The 24,021-nt window shown below is 42.8% G+C and overlaps 1 protein-coding gene and 1 long non-coding RNA gene across 6 annotated transcripts in view; one reads left to right on the forward strand and one right to left on the reverse strand.

Moving 5' to 3' along the window:
- The first annotated feature begins 374 nt into the window (after window positions 1-374).
- trim2a (tripartite motif containing 2a) overlaps window positions 375-24,021 on the forward strand; it is a 28,559-nt gene continuing 4,912 nt past the window's right edge. Inside the window, exons 1-8 of one of the 5 annotated variants that reach the window (XM_080303070.1) lie at window positions 375-512; window positions 16,272-16,450; window positions 17,758-17,995; window positions 18,523-18,674; window positions 18,779-18,959; window positions 21,586-22,309; window positions 23,251-23,354; window positions 23,471-23,638. In XM_080303070.1, the coding sequence (XP_080159196.1) occupies window positions 16,317-16,450; window positions 17,758-17,995; window positions 18,523-18,674; window positions 18,779-18,959; window positions 21,586-22,309; window positions 23,251-23,354; window positions 23,471-23,638 (1,701 nt within the window). In that variant the 5' untranslated portion in view covers window positions 375-512; window positions 16,272-16,316. Of the gene's footprint in view, window positions 513-7,928; window positions 8,120-11,704; window positions 11,810-14,250; window positions 14,452-16,271; window positions 16,451-17,757; window positions 17,996-18,522; window positions 18,675-18,778; window positions 18,960-21,585; window positions 22,310-23,250; window positions 23,355-23,470; window positions 23,639-24,021 lie in introns of those variants that run through there. The other 4 variants (XM_080303068.1, XM_026171509.2, XM_080303071.1 and 1 more) reach the window with 4 other exon arrangements.
- LOC145429485 (uncharacterized) lies at window positions 10,700-11,705 on the reverse strand. Its single transcript, XR_013909733.1, has 2 exons — window positions 11,570-11,705; window positions 10,700-10,970 (listed from the first exon to the last, which is right to left on the reverse strand). It is a non-coding gene; the product is annotated as an uncharacterized LOC145429485 (long non-coding RNA).

The raw sequence follows: 24,021 nt of genomic DNA on the forward strand, positions 1-24,021 counted from the left end.
CCCCAGTCAGTCAATGTCTTCATGCAACTTTTGGCACCGACAATAATGATTTTTTATTTGTGTGTGTGTGTGTGTGTGCGTGTGTGTGTGTTTAAATTATGTAGAAACAAATTAACAACATGCAGAAGCCTACTTTTCTTTTAAATGTATTGTGGTAGAAATATTAGGCCCGATTCCCAAGTGATAAAACAAGAAATACTACAAATAGTGATCCACAGAAATACCAAACACTGAAGCAGAAATAGAAATAACTCTTTGACAATCGGTTATTTTTACACGTGAATGCAAAATTGATGAGTTCAGACTGCCTCCGGCTGCTGTTGCCCTTTATTGTCGGCGGATCCCTTTAATAAGTGAAGTGGAAGTGAGTTGAAGTGGCTCTCGGTTCAGCTGTAGAGTGAGCGCAGAGCAGCACACGGGACGGGACAGAGGGAGCTTAAACGGGACAATCCCAGCAGATGACGATAACTGCTTGAAACATCCTCAGTTTTCGCGGATAAGTCTGCCTTTAGGTAAGTGGTAAACATCAGCTGTGTGTGTGCTTTAGGATTTGGCTTAACGCAGTCAAAGCTTTAGAGGATTCACATCTCTGTGTTAAAATGAATCCAATCATATAAAGTGCAGATGTCCAGTTGCTGGTTTAGTAAGAGCGCAGGTCTGCAGCGGGACAACAGCGCGCCTACGTCCGCATCTTCAATCTGCGAAAACTTGAATGAACCACTGATGCGCTCGTGGTGAGCGCTGGGGAGGAAGGATCGCATGAGTTGCGAGGCACTGTGGGATTTTGTTTGGCGTTTTCAGCGCGTGTGTTGTCTGCACGTGTAGTTCTCTGTGAGTATTTTCAGTTTAAACTTCAGGCTTGATCTTAAAGTTGAGTTGTCACAGCGCAGAGTCTGGCGTGAGTCGCCGCACTGCACCTGATTCTCTGCTGCTTGTGACAAGCTGCTGTTATTTCTGCAGTGAAACGTGTCTGACCGTCGGATTCATTCAGAAGTCATCTGATTTTAGCAGGAGTCATTAAAAACACTGAGATGAGAGCATTTCTGCAGATTCGGTTGAGTTAGTGATTTATTTAAATAAAAACAGTAACAGTAATTTTTCAGGGAATAAATGAAATAATTAAATCTTGAATTGACATTTTGACACCATGTACACCTAGTTGAACAGTTTATACACTGTGTGTTGATTTTAGAAATTAAACATACTAATAAGTGACCCTTGGACTTGTGCTCTCCCTCTGCAGTCAGTTTACAGATATAAGAAACTTGAATTGAATACCAAATGAATCCTTTGATCAAATGTGACCAGAGAAGTCTGTTACATTGCTGGGGTTTTACATTCATTTTGGGAGTTTCTACGACATTGCCATCATTATTCACAGTGGATTGTCTCAATGGCTCATCAGCAAGCCACATTCATGTCATTGTCATGGATTAATGTGTGATTACATAAGCCTGTCCACTCCTCTCTCTTATCCTGGCTCTGTGCGAGAGAGTCTTTGATGTCCGAGCAGTAGTTTTCCTATGGCGGGCTGTTCTTTGTGTTGTGACATCAGAGATGCTTCAATGCAGTAAATGGTTGTGGGAACAAAAAGTAGAAAGTGGTGTGGTAAGGGCTGCACAGTTCTGCCACCGCTGCAGTGGAGCATCATCCTCGTGCTAATCGGGAAACGTGAGTGTTTTGGAAAGAAGGAATTCATCTTCAAGCTTCTTTTTCCCATCATGTGACTAAGTGGCACCGGACGCCACACGTGCCCATCCATCACATCCCACCTGATCGTGAGCTGTTCCGAGCCTACCTCATCGTTTTGATTGAAGCTGACATTAGTCTCATCTGTCCAGAAAAGGTAAACTGGGAAATGAATCGTGTCATCTGGGCTTTGTGTTCTTAAGTCTGATGAATAGTTTGTTGAAACCTCTGTGATTATTGTTGTGAATTCTTCTCTTTATGGGATTATTATGTGTCTAACCATATAGAGGTTTCTTCATTTTAATGGATGTGTGGTCATCCACCATTCTTGTCTTCCATAGATGTCCAGGAGTCTTTGTTTCCAAGCTCATCTCTGTCTATTTTTTCTTTTGTTGTTTTCCCCCCAAGATTTGATTTAAATGTTTTCACTGCTAGTGTTTCTGCTCTTAGCCTGATTGGTTTGTTATTTTGATTTTGATTTTTTACAGCCTAAACCAGGGTTGGGGGAACTCCAGGCCTCAAGGGCCAGTGTCCTGCAGGTTTTAGATGTGTACTTGATCCAACACAGTTGATTTATATGGGCAATTACATCCTCAACATGTCTCAATGTTCTCCAGAGGCCTGCTAATGAACTAATTGTTTGATTCAGATGTGTTGACCCATGGTGATATCTAAAACCTGCAGGACACTGGTCCTTGAGGCCTGGAGTTCTCCACCCCTGGCCTAGACCTTCTGACCACATGTTTCTGTTTTGCACCTTCAAAATGCAAAAGCCACCCTAGGAGTCTCACTACTTCTCAATTCCTCTTAAAGACGAAGTAGTGATGAAGGAACCCACATATGTCCATGAAATAACTTTTGGGGGTAAAGGCAGCACGTCCAAGCAACAATCTTAAAAAGATAAAACAGGGAATAACACAAATCCGAAACACCTCTAACTCTGCATCGAGTTACCGTAATCCTCAAAAAATTCCCACTCTGTGCACAGAATCCTGACTCCGATCAGTGCAACACTTACTGTTTCTGTATGAAACGACAGTTTAAAATGTTGTTTTTGCTTTTATTGGATAGTGAAGTAAAGAGTGGAAAGGAAAGCAGAGAGTGCAGCAAAGGGCCGCAGGTCAGAGTCAAACCCTGGCCAATGTATCGCTCCCTGCTCACCCTGGGAGCTAAACTGGAGTCCTTAAAAGAAAGTCCTTCAGATTACATTTACATTGAATAGTTTGTCTACACAGTGAACAGTCTTTAGTGAAATGTAGAATGCATTTTGTCAATAAATGTGTTTAATCACTCGTGATACTTAAAGAATAGTTGAGGTACGTTGTCTTGATACGCAGTGTGTAGTGTCAGCAGTTGCAAAACACTTATTTTCCCTCAAATCCATCCCTCATTCTCATCCACGTCAAAGAAATTACTTACTGTTTTTAAATATACAAAGTTTGAATATGAGAATACATGTGAGAGAAAAAAAACTATGAATAAGCAATAAAGTAGCACAAACCTAATAGCAAGTTACATAACAAAACATCTGTTTAGTAGGGGTGCAACGATACACAAAATTCACGGTTCGGTTCGATACTTTGGTGTCACGGTTCGATATTTTTTCGATACAAAAAAAATGTTCATGCCTTTTAATTTGTCATTTATTAAATTTTCACGGCACATTCACACCACATTTCTGTGCGTTCATCATTTGTTTGAAGCCAGCTCACCTCCTGCAACTACTTTTCCGAGAATACGTGCTTCTTTTGTGGTTCGGACTCCTGACATTTCTTTGGAGGTGGAGGAACATCACAGTAATTGCTTAAAGGAGCTTCTTCGACATCTTTAAGAGTTCTAAACAAATGTCTGTCCTCCTCCTGAAAATCTTATGTACGCAAACACGCGTTGCAACTTCTTATCTTGTGCGCGTTTTTTATTTTGACAGCGAATGCGCACCTGCGGACCACTTATGTGCAGCCCTGGTTATTTAGCTCGTCATATTGCAGCCACAGAAATTCTTTTGTCCATGAAACCATAAAGCTGCACTTTCTTTTTGCCTTATAGTCTGATTTGTCATAACTTTTCCGTTTTGTGGTAAGCTTTTCTTTGGCTGTCACTTCTTCACCCTGACCTGTCTTATTTGGCTCAGCAGAACTAAAATATATATCCTGCTGCTTTTACACACGGACTCACATAAGCTCAGCGATTCTCTGCGCGATCAACCTCTCACGTGTTTAAGCTGCGGGAGATTCACTTGTCATGTTTGCATAGTAAGCTAACAATTGATAAGACGATGTCAGAGGAATTGGTGCGCAAATTATCATCACTCACAGATCAGTGCTGTCGCTCTCTATACACAGTTCGCGCGATTGCAAAGTGAAAGCAAAAAACAAGCGCAAATTCAAACGCGATTTCAATATGTCACATATTGACAGTGGCTCACCCAATGACATAATTACCCAGCTACATTTCTGAAAGAATGCAAAAGCATTGACATATATTTTTCCTTCCTACGACAGGCCGACGGGCAGGGCAGAGATTTTGGTAGCCCAACTGGAAAAATCTCTAGCCCCGGGACGTCGGGCTAGCGATTTTGCGAGCCCTGTATCTGACTGAGGAATCACTCATCTTTGGAAAAGAGAGTTTATTACAGAGAAATGGATACTGCAGCATATTAAACATATCAGGTCCCCATAAGGAGAATCATGTGCTCACGGCTGTCTAAATGACTCGGGTAAAGTTTATAGCATGCGTGCTTGTTGTTTTTGTCTGCTTCCACTTGTCTTTGCACTAGGATGATGTCGGAGTAAATGTGCAGTCATATTCGTTGTGTTCCCACTAGTGCTGTCAGCGTAAATCTAGTTGAAATGACGTTAACGCCACAACACGGCAAATCTCCATTAACGAGCTACCGCCGATCGCCCCGTGCATGGGGCTAGACGGCCAACACGTTAACGAGCTAACTGCGCTAACACACTAGCTCCCACCCATGTAATTGAGCATTGCGTGGCACATCCAACATACTGTTTTACTTTAGTCCATGACGCGCTTACCTTCAGGGTCATACGTCACATGAAAACCAAAATAATTCCAAACGCTACATCTGAATGAGGTTCAATTTGCCTGTTGCAAGGAGAGCTTAACTTCTGTCTTGCTAGCTTGCCCTGCCCTCAGTGAATCTGCGTTCGACTACTCCGCCTAGGCTGCACTGTCGAGCGCAGATCCATTGAGCGCTCAACACAGACAGCATCGTCAGAAGGAAAGTTGATAAAATAAATTAAAAATTTTGTATTGTTCATACATATGCGTACCGAACCGAAAGCACTGTATCGAACGGTTCAATATCGATACGAGTATCGTTGCACCCCTACTGTTTAGCCATAAATATATAGAAAATTTTAAGATCATTTGCAACATAGACGCTCATTAAGGCAAATGTAGCTTTGTTACAGTATCAGTCCGCAAATAACCCCGATATCGACTGACATATTTTTCCATTACATGTCGGCTGGTGGTGTTAGTATTGATGTTTTTCTCGTACAGTGACTAAAACCCCGAAGGCTTGCTGTTCTGCACTGTTGCACTGTGACATTGTCACCCCTCAGGATCAATGGACCCAGCGCTTTGAGCTCTGCCAGAGCTCAGAGTCTGTGTGGTTAAAGCTAAGTGATTAAGCTAGAACAACAACCAGCTTAGTCACTCTTTACTCTGTAGTAGCTCTGAGTGCATCTGAATCATTTCTGTGACTGCAAATCAACAGGAGAACGAAGGACTTCTGAGTGACATCGTTTTTGAAAGAGCAAACAAACACATTGTAGATTATGTGCATGAAGTGTGTTGGTGAGCCTACTATTAGTGCTGATGTTGCATGGTGTGTCCACCAGGGGGCACTCTGCAATTTTCCGCGCACAACAACTAACAGCTAATCCGAGCAGATTCAAGCGGAGTGGGAATAAGTAAATAAATAATTACACGTACCAAATGATTGGAGAATCTGTTTATGTGTTATAAACAGGTTCTCCAGATTCCATACATATGGAATTTTTAAATCACCAAATATCGGTATCTGTATCAGTCATAAAAATCCTTCTGATCTATTTCTGATCTAGCATGCAAGAGGTGACATTATCTTTTGGTCATCTCCAAATAATGAGGAGCTCTGATGTAATGCTACAAGTTAAAGGCAACACACATTGTAGTTATATGTGCTGTGAAAACCTTTCACTTACTATCTTTGAACATATTTGCACAGAGAGCCATTTGTACCATTATGAGCATTAAGGCTGCAAACATATATATTTTTTGTGTCAAGGGTATTGTCAGTCACAATACAGGGTACAGTACAATAGTGATGACATCATACGTCTTTCTTATCAAGTAATGCAGTTTCCCACCCTGTCATGTGACCTATGGAGGTCACCTGATGCAAGATGTGAGTGGAGGTTGAAAGGAAGGGAGGAGACTGCAATGTAAGAGGAACCTGAACCAGCCTAATAATCAAAATAAACACGTGAGCTTAGAGATGGTCTGCTTAAACTAATTAGCAGTTTTACGGTTATTTACCTTTCTGGAGAGCAATGAAGACAAAACATTAATCAATCAAAATGGGTTATTCATAGCAAGTAATAATCATCTTAAATTGTTCTTTCACTTTTCTTTATTGTTCAGGTTGAGTAAACAGTATTTAGTCAGTATTTAGGAGAAAATACTGAAGCATGTCTCAAGGAACTCGTTTGTTAGATTTAGCATACAATGCAACGAGCCATTACAGATTAAAAGATCAGTAGTTACATCGCATTTCTTCTTCTTCTTTCACATATTCAGCTGGTGGTTTCCTGTTACTCTGTGTGACACAGTGAAATAAATCTGAAAGAGGATTGAATCACAGTGCTCCTGTTACTGTATAACGTCATTTTCTATGCTTAAGTAATCCGTAATCCATTTAAGTGGGAGTCGGGGGGAAGCAGATGCATTTGGATAATTACCACAAACATTTGTTTTTGCCTGCCAATAAGATTAAAGCTTTCAAGAAATAGGAACCACTCTGGGGGGAGCTACATGTCTGTGTTATGTGAGAGTGTCTTCCTGTCTGTAGGAAAGTGTGGGTGTGGGTGTATACAGCCCGATAACGCATCATGAGTGATTTTTTTGTTATGGTGGAACAGCTAATGTGTCTCTGCCAAGGTATAAACGTGAAAGATGTGCAAACAATAAGAGGAAGGCTGCCCTCTTGGCTGCAAGCGTCAGAACAGGATGCTCATTTTATTATCGTGTTTTTGGAAACGCGAAAGAAAAACAATCAGTAAGATCACATTAAAACACAGTTGAGCCGTTTATACTAAAAAATAAGCCTGCATATTAAGATTCATGGTGCTGAATGGAAAACTGAAAAGGAATTTTAGAGCCTCATATGTACAGCTGTGGTCGTAAGTTTACATCCGTGAGCATGAATTTCATGGTCATTTTGGAGGTTTTAGGTTCTTTTTCGCTGGAGGAATGACTGCACACATAACGTCTGCTTCATGTTGAACTTATCTTCCAACTTTGCCTCATCTGGAGGCAAACAGATACCAACGCACCGCTGATTAATAACTGCATTTCTGCTCTTTGAACCGTAGTGTTCAGCATATGATTGCACTGTGGTCATCACTTAGAGGACTGTTACAGTTATTATGGCTTTCTGGGACCATCTTGTTTCAATTACTATGACTTTGGTTGGCTGTTGCTCTTTAACGTTTGGATCAGTGAGTTTTGGATCTGCCTGCAGTTTGTTTTAACTCTTAGTTTATCTAGTTAAACTACTCTGTGCAGACATTTTTGCTTTGATAGTTTTTCTAGTGCAACTTGTAGCACCTTTACCTCAAATCAGGATGAAACTCCTCGTAAAAAGGTGGGAGTGGTGTCCTGTGCCTTCGCACTAACATCTTAATGTAAAAATTACTAGCTTTAATTACTTTTGTGTCATTTAGGGAGTTTTCTTATAATCATTTGCACCTGGGACAGCATTTGGACTCTGCAAATAATGAAATCCTTTGGCCACTGCTGGCACATTTGATTGTGTCTGTTTCTGTCAGCAGCCCCGTCCTCTGTCACTCCTTATCTGTCTCTGCTCCATGCTAGTTGAGCTTCTGCCCTCACTGGGGGTTAAAGAGCAGCACAGGCTTTAAGCCCAGCCTTCTTCAGCCTCCCTAGCTCCTGTGATTGGTCTGTTGTCTTCCTCTACACCACTGTACTGTCCTCCCCCTCCGTCTCCGCTCACCCGTTGGCCTCCTGTCAGTCTGTTTGGATTATTGTAGCAGCTCAGGCCTCTCACATGCCTTCTTGTCACTGCCTCCTGGACATAATACAGCATATCATACATGTGGAGAATTAGGTGACGAAGAGCAGCGTTTGTTTTCCGCCTCAGTGAAGAGAGAGAACAGAAGAGGAGAGCAGCCATGGAGTTGAAGTAAGTGGGATGTTCTGAATGTGGGTAGGAGGGCTGGAAAGAGCGGGTAACAAGAGGAAGGAAAGATTTATGATTAATTAAAGGCAGAAGCTATAACAGTGCTGTGTTCGAACAGTCCAGCGCACAGCACTGAAAAGTTGTTTGGCATCTGTAACAGGAAAGAGATGATTAAAAAGATGCTGCTGTAACTTCAGGCTGTCACACTGGAAATCTGCTGATACAAGAAATACAGGTTCCTGCTGCACGTCTTGTGGTCTCAGGTGTTCACGTGGAGAAATACCTGTTATTTACTTCGGGCAGACGTGCTGTAATGGCACATCTGTTCATTTCCTGCTGCTTCCTGTTTACAATGCTCACTGGCTGATGCTGATTTGACTTTAGAAGCTGCAGGTGCGACATGTTTACGTTGTACTCTGTGCCGAGGAGGAAGTTAAGGTTATTCATGAAACTCCAAGTTTTTCTCAGAGGTCTCAGATGTGTAACTAACAGCCAAGGAAACAAAGGACCTACCACATGTTTTTATACTTTACACAGTATCAGTGAATGTGAAAGATGTATTCTCACAAAAAAATCATATCTTGCAAATTTACAAACTCATTTTACTGAAAGTACAAAGTGTGATCAGTACAAACTCTGAGGATTAAAGATCAACCAAACCAAAAACCAGCTTTCTCTTTTGTCTTGTCACTCATTCACTGAGGGAGAGTGTTTTGTCTGCACATTGAGTCAAGCGTCACTGAGCTCTCCCTGACAGATGTGCACCATGGACAGTTTGTAGCGGCCATGCCCTTCCACATCTGTAAGCCTTATTTGAGGTCAGCCGTTAGCACGCACACTCTGACACACAGAGCATTGTCTTATCTCGTGCCCCCAGAGTGCGTGGTTGGCAGATATACAGCAGAGTGACGCAGTGACACGGAGTTTCCTTCTTTATTCAGAGCTCCGTTTTCTTAAAATAATCCAAGTTGGATCAGCCAAAAAACAAACTTAAACTTAATTCTCAAAAGAATTAATCCACAATTCTCCAAATGACACTTTGCCCACGCTGAAAAATGTCTTTAATCTGCCCAAACGGAAGGTTTAGAAACTTTAACCGTCTGTGTTTTCAAATTTGTGGTGGCGTTGGTGGATGTGGAACTGGATAAGAGGACATTCACCCTGAAGACGTGCGTTTGCCTCTGTAATCTCTCATCATCCTGCCCCCAGTGGATGCTTTGGATTATGGGTGAAAACATGAGAGAGTTTTCATAATTCGTGGTGGGGCCTTTTCAGCATTAAAAGCACGGAAAGCCCCAAATTCCTCTGAAACGGAGCAAACGGAGCCTCCGGGCTTTGCATGCAAACATGGCTTAAAATACAATAAGTGGAAGAGAGGGAACAAAGTTGAGCACATAAACAGTAAAGGTATAATAATCAAACGTGGAGTCCGTACTTTATAGGCAGCACAGTCAGCTTAGGCTTTGTCCATGTTGTCTGCTCCTGAACGTGATCATAGTGATTTCAGGCATAATGAAGACAGTTGCCAGGCAGCTAAGTGGGAGGCCATTTGTCACTTTACTATAAGTAGTCATTACGGTCATGCAGGCCATGATAAATGGGATGATGTCATTCTGCAGTCAGTCCAAACTGCCAGGTCTTTTTTTTTTTGTGCTTGTTCGACTTTAATGAGCCAGCATTTAAATGTCTCTTTGAAATTTAAAGTCATCCCACATGTCCCCAGAATGGATGGATGGCAGACAGACAAGCAAGGACAGCCTTTTCTGTACTTACACATCTCTGTCATGCTTGTGCAGTAAATGTGAAGCCTTAGCATGGTGCATTTTTGCTCATAAACTCAGTGTCTTTTGCATTAATGGCAAAATATCATCAGTGTACGTCAGAAAAAACAGAACATAAAATCACTTTATACTTGCTGGGAGGCAAGTAGCTTCGCTCATAAAAACATGAAGGCTTGAAGTGATGGGAAATGTTATTTTCTTATTTACCTCCACAACTCATTGAATCTGATGGTATTTTTTACATAAAGTATAGCTGTTGAGGTCACATCTGAGCCATCAGGGTCACCTGAGTTGACGAGTAACACCATTTCATATCTGTCTGGGAATCCCCACTGCTAACTGGATGTGAAGAAGCATCCTGGAGTCTCGACCGAGTAGATAAAAAAAGTACCTGGGACCAGATAATACCACTTAACGGAAAATTGTAAAAACTGCGTCGAGCGATCTGTAATGAAAAGGGCTATAGATCGTTTGCTTCAAATAACTCGAGCAAGACCAGTGACCTTTATTTTGGTACTTTTCTATAACAGGGTCTGAATGGCTGGAAGTCTTCACACACGTAAGCTGTTTTCACACATGAACTTCAGACAGAGTCAGGAGAATCATTGTCCAAAGAAACCTTTTCTCATATGCGGCACACAGCATGCTTCAGTGCTGTTTCAAATCACATCAACACAGAGACTTTGTACTAGTTAGTGTTGCTGGGTAATGACTAGAAAAGTTCACAGCTGCAGGACATGCGTGGAAAAAGTTACAGAAACATTCATGCTTTTCCACAAAATGAATCCTGATGACCTTTCAATTCAATTCACTTCGATTTAATTTACATTAAATCACAACAACATTCATCTCAAGCTGCTTTATACTGAAGGTAAAGATCCTGCAATAATACTGAGAAAACCCCAACAATTTGGCAACCCCCTGTGAGGCAAGCACATTAGGCAAGCACTTTGGTGACAGTGGGAAGGAAAAACTCCCTTTTAACAGGAAGAAACCTTCGGCAGAATCAGGCTCAGGGAGGCCATGTGCTTCGACCGGCTGAGGTGAGGACAGGAAGACGGGGCAAAGACATGCTGTGGAAGAGAGACAGAGATTAATAATAACTAATAATTAAATGTAGAAAACACACAGAGAGTGAAGAAGAAACACTCAGTGCAAATCACATTTAACATTTCCAGAATTCAGTGAAATCCCTGCACAACTCTATATATTACCATATAGCATAAAAGCTTGGAAAGCGATAGCAGGCCCACCTCTGAACCACATCAGACAGAGCTGGACTCGCTTCCTTTTTTTTTTCCTGACTTGTACGTAATGCAGAGAAATGTGCTTGATATGCTGACTGTGTCATGGCTTATCTTGCACCTAACATCACACTGAGTATTAACCAAGTTTGAATTCACACAACCTCTTTCAAAATGTGTCTTCTTTTTACGAGTGTTGAACTCCAAATTTACTTCAATTTACTGATCTTGGATAAAGGAGAAGTAAAGTAGCTCTGTGGACTCTTTTTTTCCCCCCAGTCGATTTCATAACCAGCTGACACAACAGTGAACCCACCTGTGACCGGACTCTTGGACCTGATAAACTTTTCCATCATAAAAATGACATTAATAGTTCAGTAATGGGCAGGTGAAGTGCGTCAAACCAAAAACACTGTGGTCATACTTACTGAAAATCGAGAAACCATCTTTCTTGTCTTCACACTTGTTGTTTGCAATTTGAAAGCGATCAGTCAGCCTGTGCAGTGTCGTCACTGTGCAGCGTTTTGTGTGTTTAGAAACCGAGAGAAGCGGTGGAAACAGCTCGAGTCGGTGCTCTGGAAAGAACTGCGGGTTAGACGGCAGGGTAACACAGAAAGCAGCTTATAAAGTAAAATGCAGTAAACAGTGTGTGTTTCTACTTCGTCATGGTGAGTGAGTGGAAATGGTTGAAAACTACAACTTTATTTTCTCTATTAATCTCTCCTGTAGAAGTTTGAAATGTTTTTGAGTTTGAGTTGCTTTGCTGCTATTTGTTTGTGAGGGATAATGGTGTTGGCGTGAACGTTACAGCAGCTTAAACAGGTTATCTGACATATTTACTCCTGTGTGTTGGCTCCAAGTCGGGCCTGATGTAACCTGATGTTGCCTTCCTTAAATCTTAGCAATGTAATGCTGCAGTTTTTCAGTTTGCACAGTGTGTTTAAAGGCATCATTGCAGAGATTTACATGGATTATTAAAAATAGTAAACCATGTGACCTGTTAAACTGCATGTGTCTTAAAAGAGCATCAAAAATACATCATCAGTTTGAGCATTTAAGAGACAGGTTTGATTTCAGCCTGTGCCTTTAAGGAAGCAAAAGCAAACTATTTAAGGCATGTTCTCTGGCTGTGATTTGCATTATTCAAATTGAAGGCAGCCTCTATAACCACTCAGTGAATAGATTTTAAACACTACTAGGATCGTGGAGAACTCTTTTTATTATTATATGCCTGGATTTCTTTAAATGACATGTGTGGTAATATTGTAAAATTTTCTTTAATAGAAATTATGCCAAATTCAGCAAAAAAATTTGCCATATAACATACTGTCCATTCGGCCGAAGACTGATTTAGTAAATGTATCTTTGTAGCCAGTAGAAAATAAAGTGTTGAGATTAAAAATCTCCTTTACAACAGTGTCCTGGCCAAGAAGGGCAGCAAATCCATACAGCAGCTAAGTACAGTCAACGAGTAAAACACTAAACACAGAAACAACCAAACTTTATAAACTTCAGTATCGATAAAGAATGAATACTAGTAATGAATCTAATGCCAGAAATAAAGGAACCGGTTTGGGTCCGAGTGCCACTGAGCTGCAAGTCAGAACAGAACATATAAGATCACACGGCCTTATCCTTCATAGTGCTGAATCTAAGATGAAGCTTTAGAGACTGATTGTTGTCACTGGTGTGCACCCACACAGCATTTCATTCTTTTTCCCGCATTATGTTTTCTTGTTCTGCGTCCTCTGATTGACTGAGCTCACTGAGTTTGGCAGAGGCTGAGATGAGATCACTGGAACAGCTGTGGAGCTGCCAGGCATGCTTAACTCTGTGAAAAAACTCCATCGACACAACTGTGTTTGACGTGGAACTGAAATAAGAAAATTTAAGAACTGAAGGGGGGGGGGGGGGGGGTGCTGCAAGTATCATGTAACATCATACTTGCAGCCAGTTTTTTTTCATGTGTATTCAACACAGTATCCCTCGGAATTGTTAGTGCCAAGGAAGCAAAATGACTGCTATCGGTCCAGGTACTCCAGCTTCCTCCCACAGTCTAGAGACAAGACTGATGGATGAATTAATTGGTGATTCTAAATGTGCTCTGTGTGTTGGACCTGTGATGGACTGGAGGTAGAGCAGGCCATCCACTAATTGGAAAGCTGGTGGTTTCTCTCTGTCTCACTCTCTAACCACTGAACAGTTTTCAGAGAGTACGATGACGGACCTGCTGGAGTAACCCACCATTAGGCCTTTAAATCTCTCCTCTTACTAACCAAATACTCAAATCGCCTCCGGTTTTCTTGGTGGAAAACCCCCCAGATGATGTCCACAGAGTGGTCGGTGTTTGAGGTTGTCTGAAGGTTAAAGCTTTGTGTCATTGTTTAAGTCATCCATTCTTGCGTATGCAGAAAGCAGTGACCAAAGAGCTGCGACAGAGCTGCAGTGCAGTGAGAAAAAACAGGCAGAAAATGCGTTTCACCTCAGCGTTTTATCACCTTTCTCTATTTCTGTCTCTTAAACTGGAGAGGCAGTGTGTCCTTTGTGTCCACATTTGAAGCACACGTCTCACCGTACTTCCTTTCTCTCTGCAATGTTTACTCTCTGTCATCTCTCCTCCCTCTCTTCATATACAGTGTGTGACTTTTCCTTGTGCTCATTTTCAGTCTCTGCATGTACAGTGAGTCAGCAGCCTGCACGCACGCACACTCGCACGCAGAAAGATCCCTGTGGCTTCATCTCTATTGGCTGTGACGGAGACCCTTAAGTGCTGTCCCTTTTTTCCCATTTGTTAGGTAACCAGGCGTCAGCCAGTGCTCGCTCACATGCTCCGGATGCTGCGCTTTCTTGCTCACCGCGCTGCAGTGAAGCAGCATTTACTTCAGACAGAGAGGAAGGAGGGAGATGAATGGATGAGACAGAGCGAGCAGGGAATGCAAGTGATGGGAGGAGAGAAAGTAACGCAGGGAGTGAGGGCGGGCGGGCAGGGGGACATGATGTAGAAAATTGAAATACAATCCGGCTGAACTGCTCCTCCTTAACTTTGCTCACGTGTGTGCACGCCCATAAACACTGGCTGGTTCTCTCTCTCTCCCACACACACACACACACACACACACACACACACACACACACACACACTGGCGTCTCGTGTTTGGCTCTCTGTTGCAACCTGGAGGGAAGCATCATTTCCTGTCAGAGCCGGTATGAGTTGAAGGACGATTCAGAAGATGAAGGCTGTCTGTGTTTCATTCATTTGAAGTGCACTTGTGTGGATGACGCCTGTTGATCGTTCCGTGAATGCAGCACTGTAAGTTTTTAATAATCCTCTTATTATTATAGGAAATTCTTTGGAATAGCTGCTGTTGCCCTGGAATCACTTTTGTTGTGCATGAGTGTTTCTCACAGTCTTTCTATGACAGAAGATGCTTTGATTTGGTTTAAATTCCTTCTTTGACGCCCCCCTTTTTGTCATGTGCGCCCTCTTCTGTGCGTGGGATGACGGCTCAATCCAGCAGGAATTATTCCGCTTAGCTGGTGCGGATCTGATTATGTAAGAGTGAAGCGCTGTGGGACTGCTGCGACCTTGTGCACCGTCAGCGCAGCGCTGCTTCTGTTTTCCTGCTGTGGCTTTCTGCAGGATTTACATATTTTTTTATTTTTGTATAAGCAGTCCCATATTTGATGCTGTGAGCATCTGCTTAATCTGCTCCGTGGAGCTGGTGAGTCATTAAGAGAGATCTGAGCTCTTGTGTTCGTGCACGTCTGTGCTGGAATACTGCCAGATGCTTTTATTTTCTGTCTTTTCATTTATGTTCTAAACATATGTATTACTGTAGGTCATCCTCTTAGTGGTAGATTAGCTTGGTGATGAGTCTCAGTTGATAACTTGCTGCTTTTATATCAGTTGCAGTAACACTGAGCTTGCTTCCATTCACCTAGCATACTGAGAAGTTTGCCTGAGAGCTTCTTTAAAACATTACAGGCTCCCACGTCTGCTTCCAGAGAGGAATATGAGAGAAGATGTGTATCTAAAGGAGAGAGATTAAGTGGAAACGAGATGAGGAGAAAGAGCGTGCACTGTAGAAAGGAGTGCAGTCCCTCGGGGTTTCCTCCCAGCAGCAGAGGTGGCCTGTTTCTGTGGCCAACTTGAATGTGATGAGACAATAAAAGCACTGACACACTTTCCGTGTCTAAGTTAGCTGCCGGATAATGTAACAGGAATATCGCAGGGACGAAACGATGCCAGGAGAAGCTGTCTGGGATAAAGCAGAGGGCTGAGTTGGAAATAGTTTTGCTCGGCTGTCTTGGTAGTTTGACTAATGTGTGCTGAACGCAGAGTGCCTTGCTTTCACTTCACATCATCAAATATTTAGTGCTTAAAGTGCCTTTTCATGACAAACACATCTGCGGCTCAGGTGCTGCTCTGCTACTGCAGCGGTTACCAACATAAGGGTTGAGACCCACCACAGGGGTCACAGGATAAATATGTGTTATACTATAGAGAGCAATTATTTCTTGACCGTGCACTGATTTCTATAGTAGTGAATAAAGTGGCAGGTTCTGTCACTGAATTGTTTCTTCTGTTACTGTGGTGTATTATGAATGGAAATGAGGGAAGACTTTATGAAAAGGAAAAGCTGTAAAACTCCCAAAAATACATTAAAAAGTCCAAAATCTATCCCTTCCTTCACATTTTCCAAAGCTGACCAGTAGACCAGATTGGAAACTCTGCCGGGTTGTTTTTGGTTCCCGGGCCCTATGTTTGACACCCCTGAATATATACATATATATATATATATATATATATATATATATATATATATATATATGTATATATATATATAGAGAGAGAGAGAGAGAGAGTTTCATCTTCATGTCCTGTTTGAGTGGCTGTTTGCAGTTGCCTGGTCACAGGCGCTGATTGATGTGTCTCTTTGTGTATTTTTGCATTTCCTCTGTGGAAGGAAGAAAGTACTTTGTCTTTGCCTTCGGCCTCAAACTCTGATCTCTGCAGCCCCACAGAGTCCCGCTCACCACCACAAGATCTTCATTGTGCGTTTGATCCTATGTGATGCCACTGTGTTTACGTCCTCACCGGTTTTGTTCTCCCTCCGTGTCGCTCCGCAGGGTGCAGGGTAAGAGGAAGAGGGACTTCTATGCCAGAGCTTTAGGATGGCCAGTGAAGGCTCCACTATCCCCAGTCCTGTCGTCCGCCAAATTGACAAGCAGTTCTTGATCTGCAGCATATGTCTGGACCGCTACGAGAACCCCAAAGTCCTGCCCTGCCTGCACACCTTCTGTGAGCGGTGAGTGGAGTTTCCAAAGTGCTGTAAGTGTTGTACTGTTTTATGATTTCAGACAGATGATGCAGCCTATAACGGTGCAGTAATAAAAATAATAACAACAGATTTTTAAATGAATATCTCATTGCTTTAAACTTGTGCGTTATTTTAGGACACAGGTCTGCATCGCTGCTGTTGACTCTGGTGTGTTGGTGTCATCCTCGCTGTTAAGCAGCCTTTGTTTCTGTCACAAAAGACAAACTGTTCACGGTGTGCGCCTGCCTCTTTGCTCTGGTTGTTTCTGGAGCATCAGTGTGCAGCTGAACAATATACAGTCATTTCTAACTCTTTCTGTGGGGCATAACTACTGTGTTTCACACATAGATGCTGGGATGAACATTAAAATATTCAGCTCCACCATTTACCTTTGTTTGACTAGATTAAAGCTCATATGAGCTGTCATGTACTATATTTACATGTGATTTGATGATCATCTTTGGGTCACTGTTTATTACGTCCTCAGCAATCCGACAAAGAGTCTGTTGGAGGCTAGACAAGCTGTGACAAAACACTTATTTACCTCAAGCTTATTTATTTCATGTAAAAATAAGACTGCTGCACAATGGACAACATATATGTGTCATTGATGATATCAGTAAATGTAGTTCAATAAAGGAGAATTAAGATGAGCTGAATGAAAAGCACAGCAGCTACATGCATAAACAGTATAGTTTCACATATATGTTTTGTGTGCGTGGCAGGATTTTAAAGTATTCTCTGCCATGTTTGTTTTTCTTGTGCTTTATTTATTATTGTATTTTTAATATAACTTTGGATAAAGTTACATACTCATTGTGGTAAAAAAAGCGGGCGTTTTTATGGTGGCAGGGCAGTGAGTAGCACTGTAGCCTCTCTGTGTAGTTTCTAGCTGTGCTTGTTTACTCGTGCAGGTGTTACTGCATTAAAAATATAAATATATATACTGACTTTAAATAATTTGAATAGTATAATATAAAACACTAAATTTAATGGAATCTCTGTATATACATTAAAAGCTTCACAATGACAGGATTTATGGCACGGTCATTGCATTTGAATACACTACATTGCACAGATGTCGTTGATAAGTGCTGCTGCAAATCGCTGTCAGAGTATAATCGTTCCAACCACTAGATGGTCTCAAAGTCAGGATTTTGACCTGCTCTGTTCTTCTTTTACTTGAAGGACAAATAAGCTGTTAATGGACTGCTAGATGAAAACTTTAAGTCAGGCAATAAAGCACCACATCTTGAAACTACAACCTTTTTAATACACCTGTCGTCCTCCTGCAGGTGCCTGCAGAATTATATCCCGGCCCACAGCCTCACACTGTCGTGCCCCGTGTGCCGCCAGACCTCAATCCTGCCGGAGAAGGGTGTGGCGGCGTTGCAGAATAACTTCTTCATCACCAACCTGATGGACGTGCTGCAGCGGGCGCCGGGCAGCTGCAGCCAAGAGGCCGCCGCTCTCAACAACATCACCACTGTGGCTACAGGCCAGCTACTCTCCTGCCCAAACCATGGAGGCAGCGTAAGAGCTCCTCACACTGACACCTGACAGCAAAGTCAGCTTTAACATTTAGTTAGGGTTATAGATGTTCAGAGTGGAGCTGAGGGTGAAGTCAGGAGATCACCAAGTCATTATGTTTCATAATCTGAGCGTCTGTCATGCCTGTACACAATAATTTCATAGCAGTCTCGTCCACATCTGTCTGGGTATTTCAGCGTGGAGCAGAATATCAAACCAGCTGACGGTGCCGTGATTCAAGAGGTCGAGATCATTTTAAAGCAAAGAACATTATTTATTGATGGGCAAGTTTGTGCAGTAGACTGATAAAGTGACACAGCAGAGCAGTGTCCCCAACAAAAGCAGGAAATAGGACAGGACTCCTGAGTCTGGAGATGCAGAGTTGGCACATGTGAGATGGAGTCATTAAAGGGGTGTGTAAGCATGCAGGATCAGGAAGATGGTTTATTTCCTCAGCATTAATGTGGATAAATGGGTCTATGACTCGAGCCTATTATAAATTCAGATCCCTGCTTTTTCCTGATTTGTAGGTGATGGAGTTTTACTGTCCTCCGTGTGAGACAGCCATGTGTCAGGAGTGCACGAGCGGCGAACACGGAGAGCACCCGACCGTGCCTCTTAAAGACGTAGTGGAACAGCACAAGGCCTCCTTGCACCACCAGCTAGATGCTGTTAAGAAGAGGTAGGCAGCAGCAATATTATTATGTAAATACTGTCATATTGCACTGCAGTGATTATTCTCCAGCTCTGTCACACGACCTTGACATTTTACTCGACTGCCTCCAGGTTACCAGAGATCGACTCAGCCCTGCAGACGCTGTCAGAGATTCTTCAGCAGCTGACCAATCAGAAGAGCGCCATCGAGGACGACATCCACGCGACCTTCGATGAGCTGCAGAAGACCCTCAATGTCCGCAAGAGCGTTCTACTCATGGAGCTGGAGGTCAACTATGGCCTCAAGCAAAAGGTGAGTGCAGAGCGAAGCACAGCTGGGACTTTGGCTAAAATGTAACAACCAAATAGGACAAATGTAAAGCACTTAAATGAGCCTGATCTGGAGATTTTGGAGCACAGACTAAAGTAATCTTTTCACCTGTCACGGGTCCTTCAACAGGTCAGGGCTATCCAAATAATATAGATAGTATCAATACCAACACTGGTATTCTTACTGGCCCAATACTGACACGAGAGGATTGATGCGTCTGTTTGTTTCTCTGCTGTAAGCTCTGTAGATTATTCTCGTTTATCAGGCAGCAGACATGTCGGCGCAAACACCGCTCCTCTCATGCAGGCACATTTTGCTTCACCGTGTTTGTTGTTGTCCTGTGGTCATGTGACTTAGTTGCCAAATAAAGGTAGACAGAGACAGAGCCCACTGTCACTGCCATTCAGTGAGCCAAAGAATAACCATGCAGATCATGTCATGGTGAAAGGAATGACTGATGCCACTCCAAAGTGTCCATCACAGTTGTTACTTCAGCAGTCTGATTACCTCCAGACTATATACAAACATTCAAAAATATATATTCAGCCCATATAATTGTGTTAATTATTAAAATAGATCATTCTGTTGGAAAGGGAAAAAAATACCTTAAAGATGAATTGTATTTTTAAAAAAATGGCTGAATGTGATGAATGTAGAGTTTATTTAGTTTATGCAGCACATTTAAACAACAGAAGGTGACCCAAAGTGCTTTAGAGACCACAACAAGAATAATAATAATAAAAACTGTTTCAAAATATGAATGAAAAGCTAAAAGGTGTATTTGGTTGTGTTAAGGAATTATTGTACAAAGTAAAAATCATGTGATTTAGTGGTCATTAAAATTGTTCGGAATCGCAAATGTATGATGAGTCATGCTTCTCCGGCATAAACTGTCTAAATGAGTTAAAAGTATCGATATCAGTATTTGGTATCGATCGGATAGAAAGTAAAATAAATTTGCAGTATGGCACAGACTGCCTCTCCACAGGAAGGAGGTGCCGGAGCGGGGGCTTGTGCGCTGCATTGACCCATGAGCCAATCAGCCGGTTGGGTTAAAAGCCTGCTGACTCCCTCGGGGAGCTGCATCACATGGGCACAGCTAATGATTTACAACTGAGTGGCTGATGATCGGTCACAGCACTGCAGCCCACGGGGAAGCTGTGCTGCTGCTCCTGCTACATGAAGCCGGTGTCCAGCGTGCGCTCTTGATTTGGGCGTGCCGCGCGTGGGGAGGGAGTACAGTCCGGGCCGCAAACACTTTGTCACTTCACCGTGAATTTCTCGTCCTACAATGTTACAAAGAGTCTTAGTTTTACTGCGCGGATGAGCTGTGTGGGTGAAACACTGGACGCTATGGCGTCTCTGGGAGTAGAAGAGGAGTGTGATGACGGCCGGACGCCGGTGAGTTTGTCTCGGTGCTTTAACGTGTGCAGCCTGCGGTAATGTCGCACTTTTTTAGCGCCAGATTAATTTAACGTGTGAGCGCAATCCCCCACACAGCGCTCACAGGTGTGTTCGGTTTCACGGGGGGTTTACAGAAGTTGCGCTGCTTTCTAAACACATGCGCAGTCTGTTCGCTTCAGTATCAAGCGCAGAATATAAGATGCGCTGCTTTTTGTTTTTGTTTTTGTTTTGCGGCGTTAAACATCGGCGCAGGAAAGTGCGTGTCGGGCATGTTAGTAAATCACTTTTTGTTTTTCGCCTTGAGAACTCCAAGAACACATCAGCAGCAGGGTCAGCCGCAAAAACCCGAGTTCAGCTTGTCACGGCGCTCTTAGTAAACACCGACGGTAGCAACTAGTTAGTAAAGCTGGTTATTAGCGGTTAAATGTGGCTTAGGTTAGCGCGTTATTGCTCAGGAGGGTTCGTCTGTAAAATGAGACAATAGGATGACTTAAAGATTTGATTAATTCTGGATATTTGATCAGTTCCTCATCCTCAGTTACCAGGTAACCAGACCAGTTTAAACACCTGCATTTAGACACACTTACACTTTATCTGCAGTTCAGTTGCAGTGAAAAGGTCATTTCTGTATGAAGGTGTTTTATATCTGGTTATCAGATACCTACAGTTTTCTGCACGTTGCTTCTACCACCTGTACAAGCAAGCGGTGGTAAGCTTTTTGAGTCCCAAAAAGCTGAAGGAAACCAGCAAAGCTGTGGCAGCTTCCACATGGGAGGCGTATCTGAATATCCAGCATTACAATCAAAGCAGCCCTTATTTAATTATCAGAGTGCCTGAAAGAAGATTGCGATTAAAGAACAGCAGTGTGGTCGTAGTAAAGTGACTAATTTACAAATTAAAATTAGGTAATATAAGAAATCACATTTTTATTGCATTATATTCTGAGATTTACCAGCAGTTTAATAAACTAACATCCCTGTAATCCTTAATTAATACCATATATTTGCTCCCAAGCTGAGGATTGCCAAGTACCAATAACCTGATCTGATCTTAAAAGCGGACACAAAGGCAAAGCTAATGTTCTTTTTGTTAGTATAATGTAATCAACAGAATAACTGCAAGAAAAATAATAATTTTGAAAGCTTCATAAAGTTTTATCTAAGCTCAGTGTTTCTCTGCTGCCCCCTGATGCATGCATGTGTAGGTGCTCCAAGCCCAGCTGGACACCCTGCTGCAGGGCCAAGAGGGCATCACCAGTAGCTGCAACTTCACGGAGCAGGCCTTGAGCCAGGGCACCGAGGCCGAGGTGCTGCTGGTGAAGAAGCAGATGGGCGAGCGTCTCGTCGAGCTGGCCAGCCAGGAGCTTCCGCTGCAGCCCGGAGAGAACAACCAGCTGGACTTCCTCGTAGAAACGGAAGGGCTAAAAAAGTCCATCCACAACCTGGGCACTATTGTGACCACCAACGCCGTTGCCTCCGAGACTGTGGCGACAGGCGAGGGGCTGCGGCATTGTGTGGTAGGCGTGCCCACCTCCATCACCATCACTACTAAGGACAAAGATGGAGAGCTATGCAAGATGGGCAACGCAGTCATCACCGCTGAAATGTTTTCGCCTGACGGCAGCAAGTGTGACGGAGACGTGCTCGACAACAAGAACGGCACTTATGAGTACCTGTTCACAGCTCCTAAAGAGGGCACGTGTACTTTATCTCTGCGCTTATATGACCAACACATCAAAGGGAGCCCCTTTAAGATAAAGGCCACCAAATCCATTGACGTGTCACCGACTTCAGACGGCGTTAAGAAGAGGCTCAAGTCTCCGGGCAGCGGACACGTCAAGCAGAAGGCCATCAAGAGGCCGGCCAGTATGTACAGCACAGGGAGGAGGAAAGAGAATCCCATTGAGGACGACCTCATCTTCAGAATCGGTAAGACCGGCTCCCAGCCGGAGGGCTGAACATCAAACCTTAGCACTAACCGCAAAGGAGGATGTAAAGTGTAGTCTACACTGTATGGAGCCATCAGTGGGGAAAAAAGTTTATTCAAAATGCATAAACAACACAAGCTGGCTATAAATTGCTAATGCTACCCAGTCATGTTCAAAGTGTTAAGGCGAATGTGTGACTCCCCTGCCACTGAGACACAAACTTCAATACAGGAGAGGTAAATTTAGGCCAGAGTAATGACCAATATCCCAAACTAAGCCCTCCCATTACCATTATCCTCTTTTATTATTGTGGCCCACCTCCAGTATCTTCACGGCCTGTCGGGGGCCATGACCCACAATTTGGGAATCCGTGCACTAGGGAAAATTCAGTTAAATAGCTGATTAACAAGTATTTACGAGCAATTTAAAAAGTGACAAAAGCTCAATAATAATAATATGATTAATTCGGCTTCTTGAACATGAGGATTTAGAGTCTTGTGTTCATATGATTTTAACCCTGACATGTCACATGCTTCAGTTTTTGTGACGTCTACATCATCAATGTGATAGTTTTTGTTGTTTTCCCCACAAAAACCAGATGTAGCAAGAAATAATAACTAATACTTATATTAAATATTATTTTAATACAAAAAAATGGTAGAAGGTTCAATAAACAGCTGTCCTTTTGCAATTCTTACTTTTTCTACCAAAAAACAGACCAAAAAAACAATGTAAGTAAGATAATACTAGTAAATATGGTTTGGAGACGTCTGTTTCACGGTTATGTGAAGTATAAATGTTTACACAACAGAGAGCTTATTACTGCTGGAGTGAAAATTGAGCATCAGGTTACCTTTACTATGTAACCAATAGACTTTACATGTAGAAAACGTACGTGTCGTCATCATCATGGTGAACGTGGTCATGTTTCGTGTCTCACAGGCACAAAGGGAAGAAACAAAGGGGAGTTCACGAACCTGCAGGGAGTGGCTGCCTCCTCTCAGGGGAAGGTGCTGATAGCAGACAGCAACAACCAGTGTGTGCAGGTGAGAACGAATTCCCTGAAGCATCTGCGCCTGTTCTCTGAGATAATATATGAAAACTATCTAATATTTAACATAGTGTTTTATTTTATTTCATTTTATTTTTTAACCAAATCCAGATTTTCTCCAACGACGGCCAGTTCAGAAGTCGTTTCGGCATCCGGGGCAGGACTCCGGGTCAGCTGCAGCGGCCGACAGGTGTGGCCGTGCACCCCAACGGCGACATCATCATCGCAGACTATGACAACAAATGGGTCAGCATCTTTTCGAGCGAGGGCAAGTTTAAGGTGAGTTTTATTTATCTCTGGGACTGGGTCGTTCAGTAGATTTTTTTCCTCAGAACGGCAATAGTCGGCATGTTCCCGGGTGGGCTCCAGTGCCGCTGCAGCTGTGCAGAAGGTCACACTGATTTTTGTCCTCGAGTCAGATGGTTACACTTTCTCACACCTCATTTGCAAATTTCTCACGCGTTAAGAGACTCACTCATGCTGGTTTTGACTTCCCCTTTTCAGCCTTCTTATCTTCTGTTAAAAGAGTGCAGGTTTTCGGGTTAAAACCACTGGTTTCCTGAGTGGGATCTCCCTAATAGGACTTAGGGTGTGCTCTCAGTCTACGTGCAAACACACAGAAGACAGCTTCGGGGTTTTATGTGTTAATGCAAACAGTAATA

Source organism: Astatotilapia calliptera, chromosome 6 (assembly GCF_964374335.1).
Source record: "Astatotilapia calliptera chromosome 6, fAstCal68.1, whole genome shotgun sequence".
Taxonomy (NCBI): Eukaryota; Metazoa; Chordata; class Actinopteri; order Cichliformes; family Cichlidae; genus Astatotilapia; species Astatotilapia calliptera.